This window comes from Delphinapterus leucas, chromosome 14 (genome assembly GCF_059928025.1).
Source record: "Delphinapterus leucas isolate spDelLeu-1000000601 "Yukka" chromosome 14, BTC_Dleu_Yukka2, whole genome shotgun sequence".
Classification (NCBI taxonomy): Eukaryota; Metazoa; Chordata; class Mammalia; order Artiodactyla; family Monodontidae; genus Delphinapterus; species Delphinapterus leucas.
Genome location: NC_143142.1, coordinates 75,817,025 through 75,843,414, shown reverse-complemented (window position 1 = coordinate 75,843,414; position 26,390 = coordinate 75,817,025). Strand labels below are relative to the sequence as shown.

At 40.4% G+C, this 26,390-nt stretch overlaps 1 protein-coding gene across 1 annotated transcript in view; it reads right to left on the bottom strand.

Annotated features, from left to right (window-relative positions):
• Window positions 1-11,078, bottom strand: part of CDH20 (cadherin 20) — a 59,939-nt gene extending 48,861 nt beyond the window's left edge. Inside the window, exons 1-4 of the mRNA XM_022584352.3 lie at window positions 10,770-11,078; window positions 3,938-4,232; window positions 3,288-3,407; window positions 638-805 (exon numbers count right to left, since the gene is read on the bottom strand). Coding sequence (XP_022440060.1) covers window positions 638-805; window positions 3,288-3,407; window positions 3,938-4,232; window positions 10,770-11,015 — 829 coding nt within the window. The 5' untranslated portion in view covers window positions 11,016-11,078. The remainder of the gene's footprint in view (window positions 1-637; window positions 806-3,287; window positions 3,408-3,937; window positions 4,233-10,769) is intronic.
• Between the last annotated feature and the right edge of the window lie 15,312 nt (window positions 11,079-26,390).

Genomic DNA, 26,390 nt, shown 5'->3' with positions numbered 1-26,390 from the left:
AACCAAGTAGCGCAGCAAATGCTGCTTCCTGGTTAACTTTTGATGAATATTGAGTATGTACTCCCCAAGTGGACTTTAAGCTTCACAGGGGCAGAGACTGGGTTTCAGTCATCTTGTGCCCCTCATGCCCGGGGCCCTTACAAAGCAAGTGCTTGGTACCTGCTTGTGAATTGATTGGTGAAGGTGGTCAGATGGGTCACTATGTTCACCTCCAGCTGTGGCTTACTTTCCCTGCATGCATTCTCAACAAGGGCAATATTGCCCCCTAGGGGGCAAAAATCGATTCTTGTTGGGGAGAGGTGAAAAAATCTTGGATACTTATTATATATTACAATGGTTTGTGGCTCTCTAAAGTTCAGCCCTACCCAACAAAGTCTTACTGCTTAATATTTAATTTTATGGGGAGTGGTCAGGGCATGGCAATCAAGAAAAAAAGAGTTTAAACACTGGTTTAGTGCTATGGGAAGTTAGTATCTAGAAGGGAAATAATTATGTGAGAATTGCATGATAAATGTCAGAAAGGAATCCATGAAAAATTGAACTCAAAGAGGGACTCAGACAGGCCTTTCTCTTTCACCTCTGTCACAGCTGCATCCCTCTGGCTTGAGACCTATACTCTCACTGGTTAGGTACTCACTCTGGGGAAAGCGGGGTGGGTTATCATTGACATCTGAGAGGGTGATGTTGACCGTTGTGGTCCCAGCTAATCCGCCAAGCTGCCCTCCCATGTCCTTGGCTTGGATAATCACTTCATAGTATTCTTTGGCTTCTCGGTCCATGTTCATGAGTGCTGTCCTAATTACACCTGCAGGATAGAAATGACTTTGTTTTTAAAAACAAAACCACAAGTTCCATTTTAAAGATTGAGTTCTAGGCTTCTCCTTGTGCATTGTTAATGGCTAGAGTTGAGATGCAAGTCACATCTTTTATTAAACTTGAGGTCAGAATCCCAGCGTCAAAAAAATGCTGTGCTTAAACAAAGGGTGAATAAATAACTATTCCAGCCGGCAGAGCTTCGTGGGCCCATTTCCTTTGGCAACATTACTGAGAAAGAACAGCAGGTGGCAGCAGTGCTTCTCTAACAGGCTGGGGGACTGGCAGTCTGAGACAGTTTCAGTCTGCTCTGTCTCACCAGACAAAACGGGCTTCGGGTCCGGAAAATAAAGGCTCATATGCCTGCAAATCTGTGATTTTAGATTATTCTCCTTTAGCTCTTTCTTTCAGCCCCTAGAGCCCTTGTAGTGTGAATGACTCTTCTTTAGGCAACTCGTTCCTAGTCTGCTTTCTCCTGCCTCCACAGTAATTGTAAGCAGGGTTGGAATTCAGATTTGCTTTTCCTTTTGTTATATGTTCATTCTGTTTTGTTAGGTTCTGCTTACCTCTGTGCTTCAGTGCATTCCGTGAGCTAAGACATGAAAGATGCTCTGTGAGTTGTTTATTTTTAACAGACATACAGGATGATCTCCCCCAGACCGTAGGTAGCAGCACTGCCGTATGATGATATGGTTTCAGTTAGGAAGAGGGGTCTAAGTCAAAATCCTGTGAAATGCGTTGTTTTGATCCTGCCAAGGATGTGTGGTAATGTTTTATATTCCTTTGAACACTTCAACTTCGAAAAGTTGACTTCTGTGCTCTCTAGGCAAAGATTAAAGGCTTGTTTACTTCAAGTTTACAACATGACCCTTGGCTAAGCAGACCTTTTGCATGCCAAGGGAAGGAACTGGGAACCACAAACCTGTCCCCATTTTACTCCTATAATGTATATATATTGCATTATAGTAACAACATTCTAAAGTGAAATATTTAGCATCTTCTTTTTTTAAATGGCCTATGGGCATGGCAATAACGATCTTTTCATGTATTTTTGACCTTAACACTATAGATGCTCCCTGGGAGCTGTCAAAATAATGTAAGGTTCCTCTTGGGATGTAAAGGACACATTACCGACTTCCTGTCTGTATTTTTCCTCCCTGTGGGCACCCCCTCACTCTCCCTCCCTCCATCTGTAGAATGGTTAAAGTTACTGTTTTATGGAAGTCCCTAACAGCAACCTTTTTTCTTTCCTCCTACTAATGTATACTCCCTCACTTTCTACTTTTATGATACAGTTTTCCAAATGCCTGGTTCCCCTGAGGACTTTTGGAAAAAAATTATATCAGGTTGCTAATAGAAATGTGTTTTTTCTATTTCCTGTAAAGGGATGACTTTGAGTGTTTGTCATTGACTTTACCTCTGTGGCTGTAAGTTTCTTTACTCAAGTTTTGTGTTAATTACTCTTCCGTCCTCAATTTTCCTGTATGTGAAATGGGAGTAACAGCACTTCCATATAATTCACTAGTTCGCAAGATTATTGGGAGGCTCAAATATGGTAATATTTATGAATGTATTTTAAAAGGGAGAAAGTCTGGCACAAGTGCAAGATAATAATCATAATAATTGCTCTGCCCAACTTGAAAGTATTAAAGGGAGTCCTTCATAGATAAAACATAAATTCTGTAGTCAAAGCTCTTGGGTAAAACTGAAAACAAAACAAAACAAAAATCCCAAAGCCAAATTGATTTGTTGATTGTTGACCTGTTCTTTTGTAGCACATTGCTCCTTACCTCCTTACCCACCCAGTTCTCTATGCTGTCCTCCCTGTTAGAGTGTCCCACTTAGCACCTCCTTTTTGGGGGGCCACATTCCATGCTCTGTGCTCTCTCCCCCCTCATCACATACATCCACTCATTCTGGCCTTGCTCTCTGCTTAGTACGGGGTGGCTCAGTGGGAAGAACATCAGACCACATGTCAGGGGACATCTCTACAACCAGAAGTACTTTGTTAGGTCTCCATTCCCAATTTCCTTATCCTTTAAGTGAAGAGTGATGGACTGAATTATTCCCCTGAGGTTCTTCCTAGTTTCAAAATCAATTATTCTAGTTCTGTAGTGAGCCCAGGTTAATATGCCAATCCTCTTAGATCTTCTTGGCGTTATAAAAGACCTTACTCCCTGGGAATAAATACAACCATGGTATTTTTGCAGGTTAGTGAGGAGGCATACTTTTGTGTAGGCAGTTCTTTGGGCCTCTCCAATCAGACTTTATCCACTGTCTATGCATTGTGCTGCTCTTACCCACCAGGGCAGTGCTAGTTTGGTCTCTTAATCCCAAAGCTTATAACAATCCTCTCTAGTTAATACATTCCCTGGAGAGTTCTTGAAAAGGAGAGTTGGGTCTGTCATAAATAGCAGTTACAAATCATTAGAGAATAAAATCAACCCCTCTGACTCAAGTATTACATCACATACCTGTTTTGGAGTCCACAGAAAAATATGGCTGGCCCTGGAGGATGCTGTACATTACCCGGGCACTGTTGCCATAGGTTGGGTCATCAGCATCTGTGGCTGTCACCTGGATAACAGAAGTTCCTGAGGGAGAGAGATGGTGGAAACCTATTCAATTTGAATTGCTAAAGGCTGAATGCAGTCCTGAATGGGCAGTTTTAAAGCATTTGCAAATGTTATGTCTGCTTCCCTGGGAGGGCCTCTTTCTAGGTCAGGTTTCCGTAACTGCTTGGTACAGAAGCACCTCTTCAGTGGGGATGGGAGTTACTTGTGTTTTAAATTCTTAGTAACTCGTAAGGACAACACAGTCTTTGGGCCCTTCATTCTTCTTTTTGATAGTACCAAAATGCTTCTCCCTTATGAATCAAATATTATCTATCTATCTATCTCTCATCTATATTTTGTTTTGCTTTTTAAGAACCGGGACTGAATAACAATACTAAGCTTAGTATTACTACTATTTTATACTATGGCTGTCTTCATTGTCTAAGTAGCTTGGTAGAGTTTTATGATCTGTGAACTGTTGTGCACGTTCTGTCCTTCTCCACGTTTAGACAGGAGGATCTTCTATAGTGGAACCGCTGTTTGTGAGAATCAGTGAATCTCCACCTTACCCACTGGTGACATTTCTGGCACAGTGGCGACATAAGGTCCATCCAGGAACTTGGGCTCATTGTCATTGATGTCTTGGATTTTAATGATGAACTCTGACTCTGGCTCCATTGGCCTGCCCGTCCGCCTGTCCAGGGCTTGAGCCCTTAAAGTGTACTGGGCCCTTTCCTCTCGGTCAAGCCTCTGAATGGCATGGATGTCTCCAGTGGTGTCGTCGATGGTAAACACGACACCTGCACCTTCTCCAGAGAGGATGTATTTGATGGATCCATCCCCCCGGTCCATGTCTGAATGAAGCTGAGGAAAAAAAGCACCGACATATGAACAGGTGTCAGAAATAAATAGATTTTTCAATATGGTCTAAATTTATGATTTCCTTTCAAACAGAAAGACTTTTTTTCACTCAGATGTTTAAAATGTCTACAGAGAACTAATACGCATTGAACATGATTATATCAAAGAGCAAATATAAGTTGATGAATAAGTAAAGTTTCTCCACATTCCATTCAGTATCCTTAACTTAGTACTGTTTTTGAAGTTCCTTTCCCTGAGAAGTATAGAAAACGGAGTTCTGGAAAGTGTAGGTCCCAACGTGTACAATAGGAGCAAGTCTAATAAGAAGGAGTCCAGCCTTTCCGTTTAATTTTTTTTTTTTAAGAAAAGGACAAGCTAAACATTTAAAAATTGTACAAGTGTTGATATAAATTAAGTTTTGGAATTTCAGAAACTTTATGACAATTCGAGTTGGCTGAGAAGCTGATGAAATAGCTAATAAATAGACCAGTGGCCACCATACTGGAAATACAAAATGACTTCCAGGGGCTCTTGAAATTCTCTGAATTCCGTAGTTTCACTCAGTGGGACTATGCTTGTTTATGTTTCAGGCATCAAAATGGAATTTTACTGCTGGTTATTATTCTTTGTATCAGTGTATCTCTCCTTTTGGTGGGACCAGTTCTTGGCCTCATAACTGAATCACTCAAATCTATATGTGGAAGGTTCTGTTAGGGACATGCTTTTATCTGTCCATCCAGCTATATTTCCTCCCAGATTACTTTGTAACGACTCTCGAAATGAGTCCAGGGGCACTATTTTCATATTAAGCCTAGAAATAAACTCCTGCACCCCTAATTATAGACAATGTATATAGATGGCAAGAACCCTGGAATTTTGTGCTATCTTATAATAGTCCTTCTCTAAGGGGGCAACAGAAAATTAGTTACACTTAGCTACCACCAGCTCTGTTGTTGCTGGGGTAGTTAGCACTTTGCATAGCTCAGTGATGAAGTCCATGAGATATAGTTTATAAAACAGACAGCCAGCGTTAGGGTTAGGCCAGAGAGGCAAGTATATCTGGCCTGAACACTGTCTGTATCAGTTATAAATTGAGTGCCCTTGACAAATTATTTAACGCTTATAACTCTCAAGTTCCTCATATTAAAAATGTAGAGGACAATGTTAATTCTTACTGTGAAGGTTTGTTGGGCTCATTAGAGATTAATGTATGTAAAGCACCTAGTACAGTGTCTTTCCCATAATAGGAAAGCTATAAATGGGGCCAATTACCATGATGATATACGTGCATAGAGAGAAGGGTATTAACATGCCCAGCTCTTCTGTACTCCCTTCAAACCTTCAGGAGTGTAGCAGAGACGGCAAAAAAACAACCTGTTGGCCTTTTTGTTATGCATAGCCCAATGGTAGAAGCTGGAGAAGGCTGCCTGAAGCATTGCTGGGACAGTGTTAGTCTGAGGATTAAATGGCACGGACACCAAGAAGACACCTGAAAGTGTATTCACAGCATCCTCAGACAAGGATGGGTTTGCAGGTTGTGGCTGGTTTTGAGCTGAATCTCAAATTGACTCACGGCCAAATCACACAGGCAGCGATTTTGCTGCTTAGAGGAATTCAGCTGTGTCTTATCTACAGAAGGGAAGTAAGAGAACAAAATTGACCGAAAAAATAGCTGTGGATTTTTTTCTACTTAAAGAATTCTATTTAGAATATAAAGTTCTCCCATTTTCTCATTCCATATACAGTATTATTATTTTTTATAAAGTTCTCCCATTTCCTCATTCCATAGACAGTATTATTATTTTTTTTATCGCAATCCACATCTTCTGTTTATGCAGTTAAAAAGGCAGAGGTGCCTAGCTCTTACTGTGTCGAGTAGAAAGCCACTTTATTTGGACCCAGCCACAAAGAAATGAAAATCCATTCCGTCTGGAACTGTGTTCCCAGGCAGAGGAATGGAATTGGGAGGAGGAGGACAGGGATCTAAGGATTAAAAAAAAAAAATGTATATATTTGTGTGTGTTTACATATATATGTCTATACATATATAAATATACATATACATATAAATACGTGTAGTTTTAAGGCATGTGGCATAGAACTTTCACTTAGGATGAAATAGGTTAATTCAGGGCATGGCAGATTATCCAGGGGAAAAAGAAAGAATAGAAGCTGACGTTAAAGAAAATTCCCAGGATTGTTTTGAGGTGTTCTATTTGTCATCTAAAAAGTTTTGTCCTATGAACCTTAAGAAAGTTAAGCATACTTGTGATCATCATAGGCCAAGTTTAAGTGCTCTGCCTATGGAGAGTACTTAATAAGTAACAGGAGGCTAGAAATTTTTGCTGCTGTAGAGAAGGTTCTGGTTCCTCAGGAGCTACTCGGCTGGCTGATGTCAGTGGAGTCTGGGCTGAACGTTGGATCTGTTATCTTTGTTTTTGTTTGTATTGAGAGAAGAATTGGAGGAACTCTCTAGACTGTGAGTTCCTTGAAGTAGGAACCACGTGGCTTTCATCTTAGTGTGAGTCCTCACGTGTAGCAAATGCTCAATAAAATTTTATTGAATGAGTGGTGTAGGGTGTAGTAGTAGGGTTAAAGCTTTTAGTGAAACCACGTTACCTTTGCCTTAAAAGAGCTGGCAAGCACCTTTCAGGTACCTTCTTTGTGTGTGTGTGCTTATGGGCAAGAAAGGGGGAGAGGAGGGGGGAAGGGAGGGGGGAAGGGAGGGGGGAAGGGAGGGGGGAGGACATCCACAGAGAAGCAGGAGGGCCTCCTATGAACAGGAGGAGTACCAGCTATGTAAAGGGCCAGGATCTGCTTACACAGAACTAGTTTCTGGGGACTATACAGTTGACCCTTGAACTACATGGATTTGAACCACGAGGGTGCACTTATATGTGGATTTTTTCAATAGTATGTGCTGCAAACAGTATTACACATGAATCTGTTGATGCAGAACCACGGATACAGAGTAAACGGTGATTATGGAGGAACCATGGATATAGACAGAGGGCCGACTCTAAAGTTAAAAATGTATTTTCCAGGGTGCGGTCGGGTGGTGCCCCTAACCCCCACGTTGCTCAAGGGTCACCTGAAATTGTATCAGTTCAGGACCTAGTCAGGGAACAGAGCCCACACCAGTCATTTTAGCAGAGAGAATTTAATATGAAGGATTGAAAAGGCAGAAAGGGAACATTGAGGTATCATAGGAGAGATAATAACTCCAGGAAACAGCTAGTGTCCCTCTGGCTGGGGGAGCAGAGGGCAGAAGTTGGGGCTCTTGGAATCTGGGCGTTTGGAGGAGGCTGGGCCAGAGACCTCTGAGAAGGGAGCGCTGCCCCGTCAGGCTGGAGCTTCAGGAGTTTAGAAGAGGTGCCCCCAGCGCCCACCTCCCACGGAACTGAGACTCAGACTTCTGAGAAGGCGACGCCATCCAGTGGTGCTGATATTTCTCAGCGGGTGTGATGAGGCTGGGGCTGGGAGTGTGGAAAGAATCCAGAAACTGGAATCAACTGCTGCAGGTAAAAGGAACAAGTCTCTTCTCCCTCCTCCTGCCTCTGGTTCTCCCTCTAGTGCATTCTACTCTCAGAACCCAGTGGGAGCTGGTTGGAAAAGGAGAAACTGTGGTTTGCAGAGTTCCAGCCCCAGCATCACGAAGTGGAGTACGGAAAGGTGAATACAGAGCTGAGACACTAGCTTAATAACCAGCACAGTACTGTGCATTTAATATTAGGTTTACCAGCCATAGAATACACATTTGGTTGTGAAAATTGAAAAGAAGAGATATTAACAGCTTTTCTCTAAGTCACTCAGCAAATTGGCACTGCAATAAAAATGTGTTTTATGTTTATCCATACTTAATTCAGCTAACACTGACTGAGCACCAGCTCTTTGGAGGAAGGTAAGGAGCTTCTGGAGTGGAGTTGACAGCACGTGGTTATGTACTTATACTAGACAGGCAGGTGGATATTCTACTTAACCTAACAATTCTTTAGTCTATAAGATCTTGAGCCAAAGGAGTAGTGAATGATGGGAAGTACATGAAGATCATGAAAAAATGTTAAACACAAGGGTGACTTTCACTCCTTTTGCTGTCTTTCATGGTGCCTCGTATAGTTTCAGGAATGCAGCAAGTGCTTACAGTTTGTGGTTAGACAGCTTCCATGTAGTTGTTAACCTCAGCATGACTTGGGACCACAGGTTCGTGCACAAGCACAAGCTCTCTGCATCCCCCTCTTTGCATATGTCAATATAATCTAGCTTTAACTCGACCCTGCCTTGTCCCTGGAAAGCCCAGTGTGGATTTTATAAGGCCATACCAATTACAGCTGATAATTGTTACCACACTCCTTTCTGAAATAAGCAAATACTCAGGCCAGCTCTCTAAACAGACATCTTCCAGAGCTCAAGGTGACAAGCTGAAATGCCCCTGGAAAAGAGGGAATGAAAGGTGGTTGGATTCTCTTTCAAAAGAAAGTAAAGGGGAAAAGTGCCTGGGTAAGTGAATACATAATTATCTTCTTCATGTGGAGGTGACATACCCAATTCAGGGTAAAAACTTTCATTGTTTGCTGGAGTGTTGGTTGGACAGGATGACTGTGGAGATGCGGAGGTATCCTGTGTCCTGGGTTGGGGTGATTAGGAAAGGGTGAGCACTAATCATGAGTACTAGAGGGTACTACACAGCTGTGTGCTCCCACCTTCAGGAAACAGGCTTGTTTACATTCCTGGTCTCACCGACACCATTGATGCTTCTGTGTATCTTTCAGGGCTAGGTCTAAAGTCATGGCCGTGTGCAGGGCAGTGTAAAAGAAAGCCCATGGCTTCGGTTTCAGATTTCCTGTTGCCTTCTGTGTAACTTTGGGCAAGGAACGTAACCTCTCTGAGCCTTGTTCCCTACTCTAATTATCAAAAAGTAGTGAATTATACTTACCTCGTAACCTTGTTATGATGATTAAGTGATCTGCTTTATGAGAATATGACTGACATACGGTACTGTGGTAGCCCAGAAACTTGTCAGATACTCTTGTCTTTCTGCATTTTTGTATGTCCAGTTCTGTGCTGGGTACTCAGTGTTAGGGAAATGTAGGGAAGGCCAGGGATGGCATCTCAGTTTCTATCTTTGGGAGGAGGGAGGAGGGCTCTAAACTGTACAAATACACAAAACAATTACCGAATACAAAAACATTTTCTTAAACCTATTTTAGCGGTAGCTATGTGTGTCTAGTTGGAAGAAATGTTTTACAAATATCAAGTTGCTAGAGATCTTTGGACTCTGAATAGGTGGGAGATGTATTCATGATGGAAAAGGCTTTTAAGCTGGGGACGGTTTAACGGACGGTTAAAACATAGGGATGACGAATCCACCCAGGGAATGAGTGTGGATAGGGAAGAGACCCAGGGCAAAGCTTACAGGACCACCAGTGGTTGGGGTCATGCAGAGCAAGAGGACCAGCAAAGAGGCTGAGAAGGAAGGAGGAAAAATGGGATTGTGAAGGTCATGAAGCTGAGAGAAGAATGTGAGTCGAGAAGGAGGGACTGGGCAGCAGTGTCCAAGGCTGCTGTTGGGTGGTTCCATAAAATGAAACCATTGGGTCTGGTGGTGGGGAGGTCCTTAGGAGCATTGAAAAGACAACTTTAGTGCAGAGTGAGGGCGGAAGTCAGATAACTGGGTTGAGAAGTGGGTGGGAGTTGAGGAAAGAGCTCATGTAGACAGCTCTTGAGAAGTTGTGGTTCTCTTATTACGTGGTTCTCCAAAGTCACTCTGGAAGCAGTTGGCAGAGCCGGGTTTTGAACCCACATATGTTTGACTCTGAAACCCACACTCTTAGCCTCTGTGCTAAACAAGTGTTTGTTATTTGAATGAATTATTTATTTTCTAATTAGTTCCTTGTTTCCCATTTTCTCTCATTTGGTTGCTTTTGCAAAGTGCTCTCTGATTAACATCCAAAATAAGTAAACACAGAAGAAAGCCTGGATTAAAAATGAAATGATGACAGATAAATCAAGGGAATTTGAGTATAAAGTTTATAAATATAGACATTGATTGTCTCCAACTATCCTGAAGCACAAGCTAGGATCTTCTGAAATGAATGTTTTATTCTTTTTATTTCCATTAAATTTAGGCCTCAGGCAATACCTGTGGAAATGCTTTGAAAAAAAAAAAAAGGCAAAAAACCCTCTACTCCTCCCTTTGCATTTCCCAGTTTATTTCTTCCCCATCCTTTTATTCCTGAGTCTGCTGCTGCCTCTGGGGGGACTTGAATGGTTCTTACAGGGTCCAAGGCTTTTCCTGCAAAAATCCAATTCCTAATATTTCCCACTCAGAACAGAGGCAAGAACAAGGAGAGGAATCTTTCCTTTCTGATCGGTATCTGACACAGCAAAAATTAGATTTCAACTAGCTGTCAAGTAACATACGTCTAGTTAAAATTGTTCTCAGGCCTTAGACTATACGAGCTTTCATAGTCAATTCATATTCTTATTCAATGTCAATATTCAGTATTCTGATCATTTATCTTTCTCTTTGGCAGTTCTTACCTTGCCGACATACAAAGGGTCAGTTCCAGTGTATTCTTCCAGAACAAAAAATTGGTTCCAAACCCAGCTCCTCTTTGTCCGAGAGTGTGACTGTGGCTTGTCTGACAGGAACGCTTCTAATTTGCCTGGCGGTGTTGGTGTGCCCGAGAGAACAGTGGTTGTAAGGTCCATCAATCCCCAGAAGTACAAGGACATGCCAAGTCCAAGCCAGCTCTTTGCATTGCTCATTCTACCAGAAGTCCACATGGGATTGCCAGGTTTTCAGAAAGTAAAGTTCAGGATGATAAAGCCACTGAACTTGAGTATTTTCCAAATAAAAAAGTAATGCAGTTTATTGAACACTTATACTTCCCAAATGAGGTCCTGATTCAAGTCAGTCTACTTGACGTTGACTTCCTGTCAAGTTAAGGAAAACACAGTGTGATGATGTCAAATTCTTTCTTGTGGGCTTATAGCAAGTTTTCAAGAAATGTTAGTAAATATTCATTTTTTCTACTCAACAAATTAAAGAGTCATAACACTGCTTTAGAAGTGTTTGAGTAATAAATAATATTTTGATAAAAAGAAGACAACTTATGTTGACATAGTCAATCCCAAACCTTTAAATATGGATTTCAGAAAGAAATAAAACTAGTGAATAAATTTCTTCTCACTGGTAACTAGAGGGCTATGCTGTATTATTGATTGGCTTGAATTAATAGTGTGCTCTTTGAAATATTTATAAGACAGTCTCCTACATTCTTAAAAATAGTATTCATTTCCAGAATTTACAGCTAATAACTAATATTTTCATTAGCCCAACTGCTTTCATTAGAAAACTAAAAGCAAAATCTAACTATTTTTTTTGCCACCCACAATTATACTTTGTCTGCTCCATGTTATTGATAATATTGGGACTCTTGGACTTCATTTATAAGCAGCCATGGATCGCTTCTGACTTTAATCATTCTCTGAGCTCATGGTGGAATTCGAGTTTCACACTCTACTGCTTCAGCTCTGAAGCACTGATAGTGGCTGCTAATGTAACCTTTCTAGGATTTGAAAGGTCAGTTAATCATTATATCATTCACAATAGACTTTAAAGTGCTATTAGTCACATGCTACCCTGGGCACGCTAAGAGAGTCTAGCCAACAATTTTTTTTTTCTGAGCTGAAAGACTCATTTAGGCAAAGGGATGCTGACTTCTACCCTGGGGACACCTTTTCATCAAACTTCTTTTGTTGCTATGAGGTCAGATTAGCTGGTGACCTCACTCCTGGGCTATGACCTCATCAACCTTTTCTTCCTTTACTTTGGCTGGATTTAATGAGGTGGCATAGCACTCAAGCCACTCTGTCAAAACAACTAGAATGTCTTCTGTGGGCTTAATACTTTCACTGTTAATGTGGAGAACTGCTGTCACCTTCTCATAACAAATGTGTTTATTTGGGGATTTCAGACCTATGCAACTAAGCAATGCTCCATTTCTACAAGCGGTTTAAAATGAATGCATTGCTGCTAACTCAATTACCACCTTCCACCTGTCATCATCAGAACTCGTTTTAGCTTCCTCTCAAATACTATTAAAATGAACAAAAGAATTAAAAAGATATAATCATTTCATACAATATGCCATTTCATTTCTGTATAAGAAGTCACTTCAGTGAGAGCTGATAAAGAGGAAAAAGCTATAGAATTTCTTTAACAGAATGGGAGGCTGTGCCTCTTATCAGTTAGAGCTCTAAAGGCAGATTGATTGTCAAGTAAAAGCAAGCCACCTGTGCCTTATTTGGGGTGATGTGTTTGTTAATAAAGAACAATGGTTTGCTAGAAGGGGGGTCACCAAGTATTAGCTGTTCCCTTTCTCTTTAGACTGATCGACAGACACCCAGCTCATGTTTCTCTGATCCCTGTCTAAGGGGAGACATTCTGGAAAAAGGAACCTTAACCCCGGAGATGAATTAATGAAAAAGATTGGTGAGAGTTAGCTATGCTGTTTTAGGGACCTAGAAGATGGACTAAAGGGCATTACCAAAAAAAAAAAAAAAAAGATATCGCCAGAATGAATACTGGGATTGGTAATCACAATGGGAATGTTCCATATGTTGTGAGACACAGACCTATCTGTAGTTTCCCCAAAGTTCACTAGACAAAGGGTCACTAGCCAGTTTGGCTCCTGGTTCTGCGTTCATCACCTCTGACTTGTTCACTTCTATGAATTTTTGTTCCTCATCTGTTAGGCAGTGAATGGTAGTTCTCCCACGTACTTCACGGGATGACCGTGAGGATCTGTTGGGATAACGTAAGTGAAAGTATTCCGTAAATGGCTTAAGGTGTCAACGGACATTTGAACAGCTACATAAGGAGCAATTACCTGGGTCATGTGTAAAAATGATGAAGCTGAGCCTGAAACATCTTGTGGGCACTTTTTGGACCAAAATTCTGAAAGAGCCTAATGTACGTATATTAGTTTACAGATCTCTGCATCAATGATAAATACTATTGGGTAGTAAATCTGGCCCAGCCCAATTCTGTAACAACCAAACTTTTTTTTTTTGTATGAGGAAACATCAAAGGACTATCTCTTCGAAAACTCTGTAGAATAGAGAAAATTCTCTTTTTGGGTCATACTTATCAAAGATAGAACTCAGATATATATACTCTAATGTATTTCCTTTAATGTCTGTGTTTCGTATGTGGACATTTTGTCTAAGCATTATTTTTGATGATTTTCTCTGTCTACTTTTGTCATCTTGCTTTTGGGTTCTAAGTGAGCAGGTGCATGTGTGTGTTGTGTGTGTGGAGGGGGTGCAAATGTCTCCTCTCCTCTTTCCACTGGGTAAATTTTCTGGAAAGAATGAGATTTGAGGAAATTTTGAGGACTTTTAAGACTGTCCCTTATATTCCCCCATCTCTTACAAACTAGACATGCATTCTTGCCAACTCAAACCTCCTATCTTTACCTATAAGTGTGATCTGAAGAGCTCAGGAAAAAAGAAGGCATTCTATGGAATCTTTGTGATGAATATTTTGTAGGCCGTTCAGTTGCCTCAGCTTTCATCTCTCTTTCCTGCCCACTTTGGCCTCCTATACACCAGTGCAAAGCCCTCACAGTCTTCCCTTTCACGGGACACGTACAAAAGTGGCTTTTGGATGTCTAGGACCTGTGGAGTCCTTGGTGATCCTGTGAAAGCTCTGGTGGTCCATGTGCCCCTTTCACATTCCCCCTGACACACCTGAAACTTCAAAGCCTGACGTGCCTATAAACTCTCTTCTGTGTTAAATAACTTGATAGCTACAGTTGATTAGAAAGCACTTTATTCCTGCTTTCTCATGGCAGAATGCATGGAAAATACCCCCTGCCAAACTTTTCAGAAAGTAAAATCTGGGTTATTCAATAGTTACATTATTCTTTCCCAATTAGAGCTATTTATACAAGTGAGGGGAAAATCAGTTCTGTCAAAAATACTAACCAGTCTGCAATTATTGTAAATAAAATGGTTGTCATATTCATTTTTTTTCCTATGGGATAAGAATAACGATGATGTGTTTGAAGGTAGGCTAATTGCTGTTGTTCTTATTAAGGAAGAGGCTAATATATGTATACATGTGTATATAGGTCTGCTTTGGAAGACCACATATGCCACACGAAGACTACATTAGTGGAAATTGACTTCTGTGTTAAATGAGTCTTTTAAAAGTTTTTTTCCTCCCATCCTGCCTGAAGAAAGTAAACAGCTTGGTAATGAACACAGTAGGAAGAACTTAAAGCTGTACATAAAATGTGCTCTCAGTGAATTGTTTATTTCTTTACTTAGATTTGTTGTGATATTTAAAATGTAGGGGGAAGGGACGGTTACTGCTTTCTCCTTGAAATGAACTGGGCTTTTATGGTCTCCCTCTGATTTCTTTCTTCATTATTCCAGTTTTCCTGAGCTTTCCATGGTCAATGGAAGATGTCATTTGAGCTTTACTACTCAGTAAAGCTCAAATGACATCTCTACAGAAGGAGAAAGTCAGTTGCCTCTGCTAGTGACTCCCCCTGTGAACAGTGGGGTGTTTTAATTTTCTGTTGTCGACTCACACACCTTTACAGAGGTAAATGGAGGCTGTGGTGCTGTGGTTTTAGGCAGCTAAACTTCTTATGCCATCACTTTTACTTTTACTTATAAAAAGAGTTTCAAAAATGTACTTAAAAAGAAAGACAAAACTTTGTGAAGATCCTAGGTATTAAAGTGAGATATGACTGTGTATCCGAGGTGCATCAACATTCAGTCAGAACACAGCTCAGTGTCACAACATTATCTCACCTCCCAATCAAGGGTCTGTCTTGAGAAATATGAATAAACACATTTTACTTCAGAGTCAAATCCTTCAGATTGGAGTATAGAATCCACAGAGAACAGGTGATCCCAGGTATAAATTGGAGTGAAAAATTCATATGCTGATGGTGTTTTTGACTATGTACAGTTCACAAACAACAAGATTCCCGTTGTGGAATCCCATGAAGAAAATATTTTCAGTGCTTCTGTAAACAAACTTTCAACATTCCTGGATCTGTATGTGTATGTCTGTGCTACTGACGAAAGCTTACCAGTGGGGCTCTGATTTGGAAATGGTGTATAGTATGGTTTTGTATGCTGGGAGATGAGATAGTTCCCTGACCTGAAGTCTTTTTCATTTACTACAGGTGTTCCATCTCACTTTTCAACTGGATAGTCATTAAGTGAGTAGAAGCTCCAATCCTCTTTTGTGGCCATCAACTCGCCAGTCTACCCAAAGCTAGCCATCTGTGGAGGTGACCAACTCTCAACAGAACCAGAAGAGGTTGTCCAGGTACCAGATTTCCTGGATTTGGGCTGTGCTCTCACTTCCATTCACCTACTCCACACCTTACCTGCCTCATGACACTGCCCCAAACTCCAAAGTTAACCTTTCTGAAATGGGATATATCATAAAATCATTATGTAGATTTAATATGGTCATATTTCCTCTCCCACCCCTCAAAGAAGCTGTTAATAAATTGATGGTGTGTCTAGAATTGAAGAATTATGCTATTACCTTTTTGTTTTTGAAAAAAAATCAAACAGAAGAACAGAATACTTAATTTCCATGAAGAGTTCTTAGGAAAGGTAGTCATCACTCTTGTTTATTCTAATTTTGATTATTTATTATTCTATGAGTTCCTGCTCCTCCAAGTTTCTCAAAAACTGTGGAAACCCTGAGCCTAAAGGTTCAGCTCTTATGGTGTTCATTCAAGCTGTTGTCAGTCTCTGAAATCCTCCCTTTCTCACCACTTGTTCTTTTTGCTCTCCTTCTCCTTCCCACCACAAAACTAGTTTAGGAGAGAGGGAGTGCTGTTCTAAGACATTGAAAAATGGAACTGTGAGGTTGATGTGGCTGAGGGGGAGGTATAGGGTAGCTCAAATGAAGATTTTAGGAACAATATATGGTCTTATATAAGGCTAGGGGTGTGTGAGTGTGTGTGTTTCCACATGTGGGTGAGAGGAATATAACAAAAAATGATAGAAAGCTTGAATTTTATGTAATTAAGAGCTGGCTTTGAAAACCTGATCAGTCCCATAATAAAACCTGCTTTGTGTATTCTGTATATACACTGACCCTCTAGATATAAATTCCCTAGCTTGGGTCACGAATAAAGGAATTTCCACTTCAGAAATCCTTTTGCTAGAGTTCATGCCCAATTCTTTGTTTTTCATTTTCTTTATAATCAATTTTTCCAGTTGAGGGTGTCCTGTCTTTCTTTCCATATCCTCCAAGAATGGCAAATAGATTCTTACTGATCCTTTCACACATACTTAGTATCTAGCAAATGTTTTAATCCTAAAGGAGTCAGGAGGTTTTTGACCTACTTTACCCTTCCTCCGGTTTTCACTTTTAATCAAGCTAATGAAACTACATTTCAGTCCATGGGCACTTTCTTTGACTACACTTAGACAAGAATGATCAATTTTGATTTTTCAGAGTTGTCTCACATGCTCATTAATTTCTAGTCTTATGCGACATTTATAATTATATTGAATTTGTGCTTGTTTATTACAAAAAAGCATGTGTTTTAAATGTAATTCTTTGGCTAAAATTCTTCTTTGATAAGAAGTTACATGTACACCTGAAACTATCACAGCATTGTTAATCAACTATACTTCAATACAAAATAAAAAGTTAAAAAAAAAAGAAGTTAGAAATAATCACTACTCAGCGTTTTCTCTTATAGCTTTGACTTTGTACAGAACTTTAGGCAGGTAGGACAATTCTGTAGTCTTCCCTGGACCATAAAGATTAATCCACAGGAGGAAGAGTTTGGGGGAAAAAGTTAAGTTTGCTATCTGAAATTAAGGCAATTTATTAATTTGATAAATACTTGAGCATCAAATATGTTTAATCAAAGAACGGTTCGTGAAGCCAAACAAAACTTCGTTTCAATTTTAGCCCTACCACTTCTCACCTGTGCGCTCTTGAGCAAGTGACTTAAGCTCTTTCAATCTCATTTCACCATCTAGAAACTGGAGATAATTATAGACTGTCATGGGGTGATGGTCAGAATTAAGGGAGAAAATATATATGAAGCTCTTAGCACGGTGTTTGGTAAAGCCCTGCGCTTGAAACATAGTGAGTAGGTGCTTCCCTACTTCAAGGAGTTTGCAGTTTAGTGAGGCAGATACTACCATTAATCCGAGAGTGGAAATAGTAGTAGGAGTAGGCTCAGGCATAGCACCCTTACTAGCAGTGGTGACGATCGTGCTGGAGCAGCAGCGGGAGTGACGGGAGCAATCACAGCAGAAGAACTAGCATATGGAGTGTTTACTCCGCGCCAGGCGGTGTTAAGTAACATACATTTTCTTTGTCATTTAATCTTTACAAGAATTCCATGGAAGGGTATTCTTTTCCCATTTTACAAAGAAACAAATGAATACTGGTGTGCTGGGGTCAGCTCCTTCCGGCTATCACTAAAGCCGGTTTGCACGTATCTTTCCAACTCCTTGAAATCAACCATGGTATGAATATTTGCACCACAGCCATTGACAAATGCCACATAGCGAGCCATGGGATGAACTGGAATTCTTCCTCAGGAGTGACTCTGTAGCACGTGCTTTGTACATGACTAACTATAACATGGATCTGTTTGTGATAAGGGCCCTAAGACCCATAAAAACAAAGTGCTACACCAGGTCGGAAGAGGGAGAAATGATTTCTATCAGGGAGGAAAATGTTTAAGGTAGCATATGAACTAGGCCTTGCAGGATAGAAAGGAGGGCATCCAAGTGAAAGAAAATGCAAGTGCAGAGATGTGGATGCAGGATGGAAAGGGCCTGTCTGGGGGAGAAAAATAATTTAATTTGCTTAGAGAATGAGGTCGATTCGGGAGGGTAATGAGAGGTAAGACAGGAAATACAGGCAAAACCCAGTAGCTAGGAGCTTTGAATATTGCTGGACTGGAGTGTTTGGAATATATTTAATTGTCCACAGTGAGCAATTAAAGGGTTTTAAGCATGTCAATGTACTTGTTCAAATCTCTGTTTAGCTGTGTTGCTGGAGGGGAGTGGAGAGGGATGAGGGACTCAGTTGAGAGTCTAGGGAAGCTGGTAAGGAGACCTTCAACCAGGGGTGGGGGCGGAGAAGGTCGGTGAGACATCTGAACTCCTGAGGCAGAGTCCCCAACACTTGCAAACTGACTAGATATGAAAGAAGTTGGGCGCGGGAAAACAACGACAAGGAAACTTCCATGCTTAGGTGATGGCAGGAAGTTGAGAGGAGGCACTAGTTAGAGGCAAGATAATAAATTTGATTTTAGACTTAGGGGTAAAAAATTCATTCTTCTATGCCTGATTATTTAAAGAGGCAAGAACTTCCCTTCTCTTTTTAGTCCAAAACTTCAAAGCAGCTTTGGGCATAAAGAATGTGAGCTCCTGCCTCTCCCTTGGAGCAATTATCGCCACTCCCCAAGCCCGCATGCTGAATCCAGGCTCGCCGGATGAGTTGGGGAGGGGGGGCGGGCTGGGGGCTGGGCCTGCTGTAAGTGGCTTCCTGAGGCCGACTTGAACTTCAACTTAACTAGTGACTTTTTTGACCTGTCAGTCCCCACATGTTATTCCTTTTACACAATACTGGCTCTCATATTGGAGTCGTGGGTATTTTATCTTTCATTCTTCTAATGCATAAAGGATGAACACAAAGACGACAACTGGATAATCTGTTAAAGGAAAAGAGAAACCCCTGGAAAACAAAACAAAACGAAGCAAAAGTCTCATTGATATTTATTATTTATTCTGTTAAAGGAAAAGAGAAACTTGTCTTCTAGTACATGCTTTCAAAAACAAAATCTCTCTTTGAAGGAATGGTGCATAATTGGAATCAGGACACCTTGGTAAGACTCTTTCCAGCTCTGCCATTCGATATGTGGCACATGGGTGTCTCCTTAACCTTTCTGAGTCTCAAATATGAGGATGATAATCTTATTTAAAGGAGTATCACAGATTATCATACCTATTGCTATAGATTAAGTTCTGTTTTTATTTATCTATTTTACTTCCTATATGTTTCCCTTTTTGTCTATCTTTTACTCAAAGCACCCTGTGCATTTCCCGTCTTGGCTTTACATTATTCAGTATTGTAATTGTTTACTTGTCTCTCTCTTCCCCATACTGTCAGCTCCTTGAAGACCCAGAGAATGTCTTTTATCCATGTATCCTTGATACCCAGTGTAGTATTTGGCGCATACTAGGTGCTTAATAAACATTAACTGAGTGCAAACGTATTTTTAAGCTATAAAAAGTATTTTACAGCTTGATATTATTCTTTCTAGGTCTTCAGGCTTTTGAGTTAATATTTTTCCATGCTGATTTTAATATCTGTTCTTACCAGTGGTATATTGAGTGGTGTGTAATTAGTATAAAGGCAACAGAAGTCAAGGAAACAGATTTTACAAATGATATTTTTGGACACCAAATGTAATAAACCTTTCCATGTCATAAGTGCTGTAGACACCAAATGTAATAAACCTTTCCATGTCATAAGTGCTGTAGACCTTGGCATCACTTGTTGTAATGTAAAGAATCCTTTGTAGAGATGCTTGGAAACCTTATGAGGGAATTGGGATTTGAAAAATTACAGTGGCCTAAAATTATGTAATATTTTTTAGTTGTTTACTTTAAGGGATAGGACCATGAAGTTATCTCTGGTGGTTTAGCTTTTTACTTCCTTAATTTCAGGGGAGGGGGGAAGGGGCTGATATGCGGTCTTTTTTCTCTAATTCTTTTCAGGGTCATCCTCCACCTGTTCCTTCACCGTTCCCCATCCGCTCTTCATTCATTGAAGAGTCAAATGGGAAAAAATAAACCTTGAAAGTTAGTAGAACACACAGAAAAACAAAACAAAAGATACTAAGAGAAGATGTAGGTGAATATTATTTTTACAATACCTTCCCCAAGTATTATCAAAGGTAGTGAAGGAAAATGTTGATAGGTTGAACTAAATAATTGTTAGAAATTGTTATATTTTTATGTATAAATATTAGGCAGCATGAGTGAGAAAACAAAGGCTTATTATCCTTAGCATATTAAGGAATCTTTATGTTCAGTGTTAAAAATGAGTTATTCCAATAGAATATTATCAAATGACAATAAGAGAAATTCATAAAAGAGGAAATAACATGACCTGTAATATATGATAAACATTTTACTTTCATAATTAGCTGAAGAATACAAGCCATTTTCAACCGATTAAGTTGAAAAACATTAAAAAATAAGCTGGCAATGTTTCTGAGAATGTGGGGAACTGCACATTCTCGTATACTTCAGACAGGATTGTAGGCTGACGACAGTTTTCTTGAAAGCAATTTTGCAATGTGTCATGTCTTTAAAATGAATATGCAATTGATCCTAAGGAAAGAATTATTATATATATTTTATTTGAATTTAAATGCATTTATATTTATTATAGTATTTTTATTATAGCAAAAACTAGACTAATCTTGATTTCCAACAACATGATTTAAAAAATTATGATATCCCATGCAAAGGGACACTATGTAACTCTGCCTTTGAAAGAAGATCAAGAATTGGTTTAAAAGCTGTCCTGAAAAACACCATTTATTATCAACTTCTTAACACATGTTGCCACACACCCTTCAATTGGAGAAACAAAATTTAGCCACTTCACAGTTTTATCAGAAAGGAAGAAATCTACTCTAGAAATACCTCAAATGAACTAATACAGTAAGTCAAGTTATGTTAGAATTAGCTGATCCTAGGCTGATGCTGTCCACTATCTATAGATCTCAATGAACTTTTGAGAAGGTAATTGTAGAAAGCATTGTCCCTAAGCCTGAGATTCAATATTCTCTCCTCCACCTTGGTACCACTTGTATCTTGGATCTCCCCAACAGACCATGACCGGCTGGGCATACACATATGATAAGAGTGGTTATTTGATCTGTAGGTTGCAGCAGCAACCTGTCTCTAATTATATAATAGTAATACAATCATGGGGCAGAGATTGGTTAAGTGTCCTCATTTTTCTGGGCTATTTTTATTCCCTGATTGCTCTTCAGTAGTGTTCTGTAGCTCAGTAACTGGAATCACCTTTCAAGCAAGTGTGTGAGGTGGTCTTCATTTGGACTCTGAATAGAGTCCCCCTGCCTCCCGAAAGCCTAGTCCCATTAGCCTCTGTTAGGATTGTTGAATATATACCCGAGTTTGTATTTTTCTTTATGGAGTTCTACCATGTTAACAAGTGATGTATAAAAAAAGATTCCCAAATGGCCCAAGACAAACTGGTCTAAAACTAGGCCCTTCCAAGCAAAGTCGGGTCATCCTGAAGTGACCAGCATTCTCAGGAGGGAGAATTGTTTTGCATCCAGGATCTTCTCAGTCCCTTCAGGCTCATCAGAATCCAGTCTAGTTTTAGCATGAAGGTCATTAGCTAGCTAGGCTCAGACCTGGATCAAGAGGCACAAATGTCTCATTCAGTGAGAAAAGGGGGATCCGATCCTCTGATCTTCAATCATCTGACGTTCGACTGGATTATTTTGGCACTACTTCCTGATTTCTGGCTAGCTATTGCTATGAAACAAATCACCTCAAAACGGGGTAGTTTAAAACAGCATTTTATTAGCTTTTGTGGTTTCTGTGGGTCAGGACTTTGGATGTGTGTTGGCTGGGTTGGTCTGGCGTGGCGTTTCTCAGGCCAGGGCTCCCACATGGGTGCTACTGCTCCCATTCTTAAAGGAGAAGCCACTTCCCCTTTCATGACCCAGCCTCGAAATCCTCTCAGCTTCACTTCTGCTGCATTCTGTTGGTTACGAGCCACTAGCAAGTCCACACACACAAAGGGAAGGGAATTAGACTCCACCTCTTAATGGGGGAGCGGCAAAGCTCCAGAAGAGCCCGTGGGATGGGAGCTATTATTGCGGCCGTTTTTAGGAAATGCAATCTGCTACACCTGGATTGTCATTAGGCCATTCAGGGCCATTGAGTTCAGAGTGGGAGAACTTTTGTAATCTCAGAATAGCAAAGGCAAGTTTTTGTATTTAGAAGGGGATTGGTGGTGGTGGGGATAATTATTCTTTGGTTTAAAAAACATATATAGAATATATTCTGTCCAAATGACCTAATTTCCATTTAGGAATGGAATATGTTGTACAGAGATGGGTGCATCTAAAGGAGGGAGCTCTATGTGAGCTGTACATACAAAACGTTTGATTATGTCTTACCCAGGCATAACAGATGAAAAGGTATGGTTCTGACTGTTCAGTACTGAGTGTCTGGAGAATTGTTACCAGTGGATCATTCTGAACTTTAGTGCATTGACAAGTGCTATTATATAGGAGTAAGTTCTGTATCAAGTGTTTAATATTCATTCATAATTTAAGGATATCTAAAGTCATGGTCACTGAGTACTGAGATTTTACCGAAGTGAACAAGTGAAAATGATGGTGATAAAGGATGTGGCTTGGCTTTCAACACGTGGCTCTTTTGGAGAGGTGTTAGAATATAAGCAGAGCAATGATGAATACAATAAAATCTAGTAACATCTGGAAATGAGAACTCATTGAACAAACATAAGATTGGTGGGTCTGGGCTTCCCTGGTGGTGCAGTGGTTGAGAGTCCGCCTGCCGATGCAGGGGACATGGGTTTGTGCCCCGGTCCAGGAAGATCCCACATGCCGCGGAGTGGCTAGGCCCGTGAGTCATGGCCACTGAGCCTGAGCATCTGGAGCCTGTGCTCCGCAACGGGAGAGGCCACAGCAGTGAGAGGCCCGCGTACCGCAAAAAAAAAAAAAGATTAGTGGGTCATTGTAGGTATTTCCTCCCAGTATGACTCCTAACGTTTTTCTTTGTTGAGTCTGTTGCTCTGTTTTTTTCTAACCTGGAGAACGAATGGCACTTCTAGCTATCCAAGTAGAAACTCAGAAGTCAGATTCCTTCTGTCCCCAACCCCCCATACCTGGTTACTTAGACCTGTCAAATTCTACCAATTCTACCTTCTAAGTCTTTCTCAAATCCATCTTTCCGCTCCATTCCTGCTGTACTTGCCATAATTCTAGTGTTTTAAATTTCATATTTTCACCACTGTGGCAGCCTCATAACTGATGTCCCTGTTCTAATCTGTTCTCTTATCAGCCAGAGGGATCTTACCAGGCCACTCACCTGTTAAAAGGTCTCTGATAGGTCCTCATTTCTTAACTGAACTCCTTGACAGGCACTTAAGGACCTACATGATCTGACTCCTATTACCATTCTAGGCTCATCTCCTGTCCCTGCTCCCCTCACTTTTTTGTCCATCAAAATAAACTACAGACTGTATGTTTGTTTGAACACTGTCATGCTTTTGCCCAGACATGAATGCCTTTCCCAGGCCCTTCTTTGCTTAGCAATCTCTCTTCCAGGGAGCATTTATTAATTACCAGACCTGCCTTTTGTGCCCTCATGCCACTCTGTCCATTCTGCCAGCACAGCCCCCATGGTCTGCTTTCCCCCCTAGCCTGTGAATTCTCTGAGGGTAGTGACTGTCACTTCTGTATCTTCAGAATTAGCACAGTGTCGGCACCAAACAGGAATATAATAAAACATGGAATAGAATTAAATAAAAAGTGAACAATGATTCAGCAATATAACATTCTCATTTCAAAAAGAATCTTGGCACTTGTATGGCAATATTAACAGAGTAGGATCCTCAGGAACCACCAGGTGGGACTGGGATCTTCCCCAGAGCTTTGTCAGTTTCCGAGAGCTACAACCCAAAGAGGATTGGGGAGTGAGATGGGAGCTTGAAGCAGGTACAGAGGAGTCATCAAGACCCTAAAGATGAAACCTACAGTATCCGAGGAAAGAAATCTTTAAGGCTGGAGGAGAAAAAGCCACGGTTCAGCTCGATAACGACATCCAAATTTTAAAAATTCATCTTCACTGAAGATAGGCATCTCCTAGGAATCAGGAGCAGGGAGCATGGCCTGAGTAGCAGAAGAGATTTAAACAAAGACAGAGTTTTCTGACAGTGAAGTTTAAACTGGGACAGTGTTTATGGAGATTAAGAAATCTGCCCTTTTTTGGGTGGGGGGCAGTGGGGAGCAGATAGGGGCAGGAGACTGCAGGGGAGAAGTTTCCCACTGACTTAAGTTTAGGTCTGCCGAAAGTTGGGGATGGAACCGAAGGGCCATAAAGTCTTTTACAAGTCCTTTAAGTCAATGATATTTTCAAATGCTGACTTTACATCATAGTAAGAACATTTCACTCATTTTTGCGTAGGAGAAATGTTGAATTTATAAGCATACCGTGAAAAGAATTTGTGGTCCTTCTCTAGAGAGCAATCAATCGATGATGATGCTTGATTCTAGCTATTTCTCCTTTTACTTGCTCTAAAATATCAGTAAAGAAAAGAATTTTAAAAAATGACCTGCTGATTGATCTCAGGTAACATTTGTGGCAAGATAGGATTGTTAGCTCTTCTGTCTGGAGAAATTGTGTGCCTCCCTTGCTTTTATGCTGACACTCTCCCCCCTTTCTGATATTTAAATACCATATAGGAGTGCCACAAAGATGTTCAGATGTTACCAGTGGAAACTGCATTAGCAGTTAAAATTCCTGTATATTCTTTTTCTATGTCAGTAAAGGAATTGGGTTTCTTTGGAATGGAAAATGCTCTTATGTATCTTTGTAAAATTTAATTTATTATTTTTCTCCTATAATCCCTTTCGTCTTTCCTATACAGTAAAGAATCATTGAAAGAAACCCATATAAACTCTACAAGTTTTTGTTCTTACACTTTAAGGCTAAGAATAGTTTAACGGGAAACAATGCATATGCTTTAATCCATGTTAAGGAAGCAGATTTTGCAAATGTTTTTCTTGAAAGTACTAAAAGTAAATGAAAGCTAAAGATAGAGAGTAGCAAGAAAGCCTTATTAATGGGAAACTCATTCTGATAAATCAAACTGATTCCAATCTTAATAGTCGATTTAAATAATGGAATTTGTTAATAGCATCAAATTAGGATTAAAGAAAGAGATAAAAATCTATTTCCACAAGTTGTTTCAAAACAAGGCATTCACTGGCTGATGCCATATTGTATCAATCTGATTATACAAAGTAAAGCATGCCCTGCAATAAAGTCCTTCTGGGAGATGTGTTTAACCAGATGCCTTTGATATTATTTGAGCAAAAGCTACTTTGGATTCAAAAGACTCAAAGAGAAAAATCTTTAGCTCCTGCAATCAACCTTAATCCATTGTGGATGCTTGTGCTCTGTATACACCCCATCCTAACCTACTCCCAAACATAAGCATGAGCTGACTGGCTGGGATTTCAGATTTGTCTTTTCAGAAGTCATGAACAGAAATTTGTTTTGCTTAGTAACCATGTTCCACACATAGTGTTCATTTCTAAGCTTATCAGAAATCAAGTTAAGATAAAGGTTTTCTGTTGGCAGGAATTTTAGTGGACACAAGTGACTACAAGTAACAGCCACCCAATAATAATTTAGAATTACCGTCTTAGCTAGCTTTGTTTGGCTCCCACAGGAGCTAAATCTACACATTCATTTCCCAAGACAATCTTTCTATGCCACAGACCAATTTTAAACCAAATTTTGTGACGATATGTCATAGAAATAACAGCCCACATGAAAAGTTTTATAACTTACTTTTCTCCTTCTTCCACGGAGTGCACTATTTTTGCATTTTCCTGAGCTTGTCACTTTAGTTGTGGAGTTCACTTCATGCTGCCAGCTCCCACTGTATGTCAGAACAACTTAAAGTGGTCCTCCCTTTGCCAGTTTGAAATTGGTCATTAAATTATAATCCGCTCTAAAGGAGGCCATCGGATGTAGGGAATTTAGTCCAGTAACTTTGAGGGGAGAAGGCTACACATGGCTAGGGCTTTTCATCCCCCTCTGCCAGTGCCACAGGGTCTGAGTCCATCTCTGGGGGGAGATAAGACCAGCCAGCTACCAAATTGCTGATGCAACCCAAAGCTACTTGGGAAGGGAGTGAGAACAAAAGGCGTCACTTATGTTAGGTGATTAGCGGCAAATGATGTATGGGGGTGGGAGGGAGTCTGGCGTTTACAAGAAAGGGGGGCTGGCAGTTGCCCTTGTCTAGATGGGGGAAGGACAAAGAATGCTATC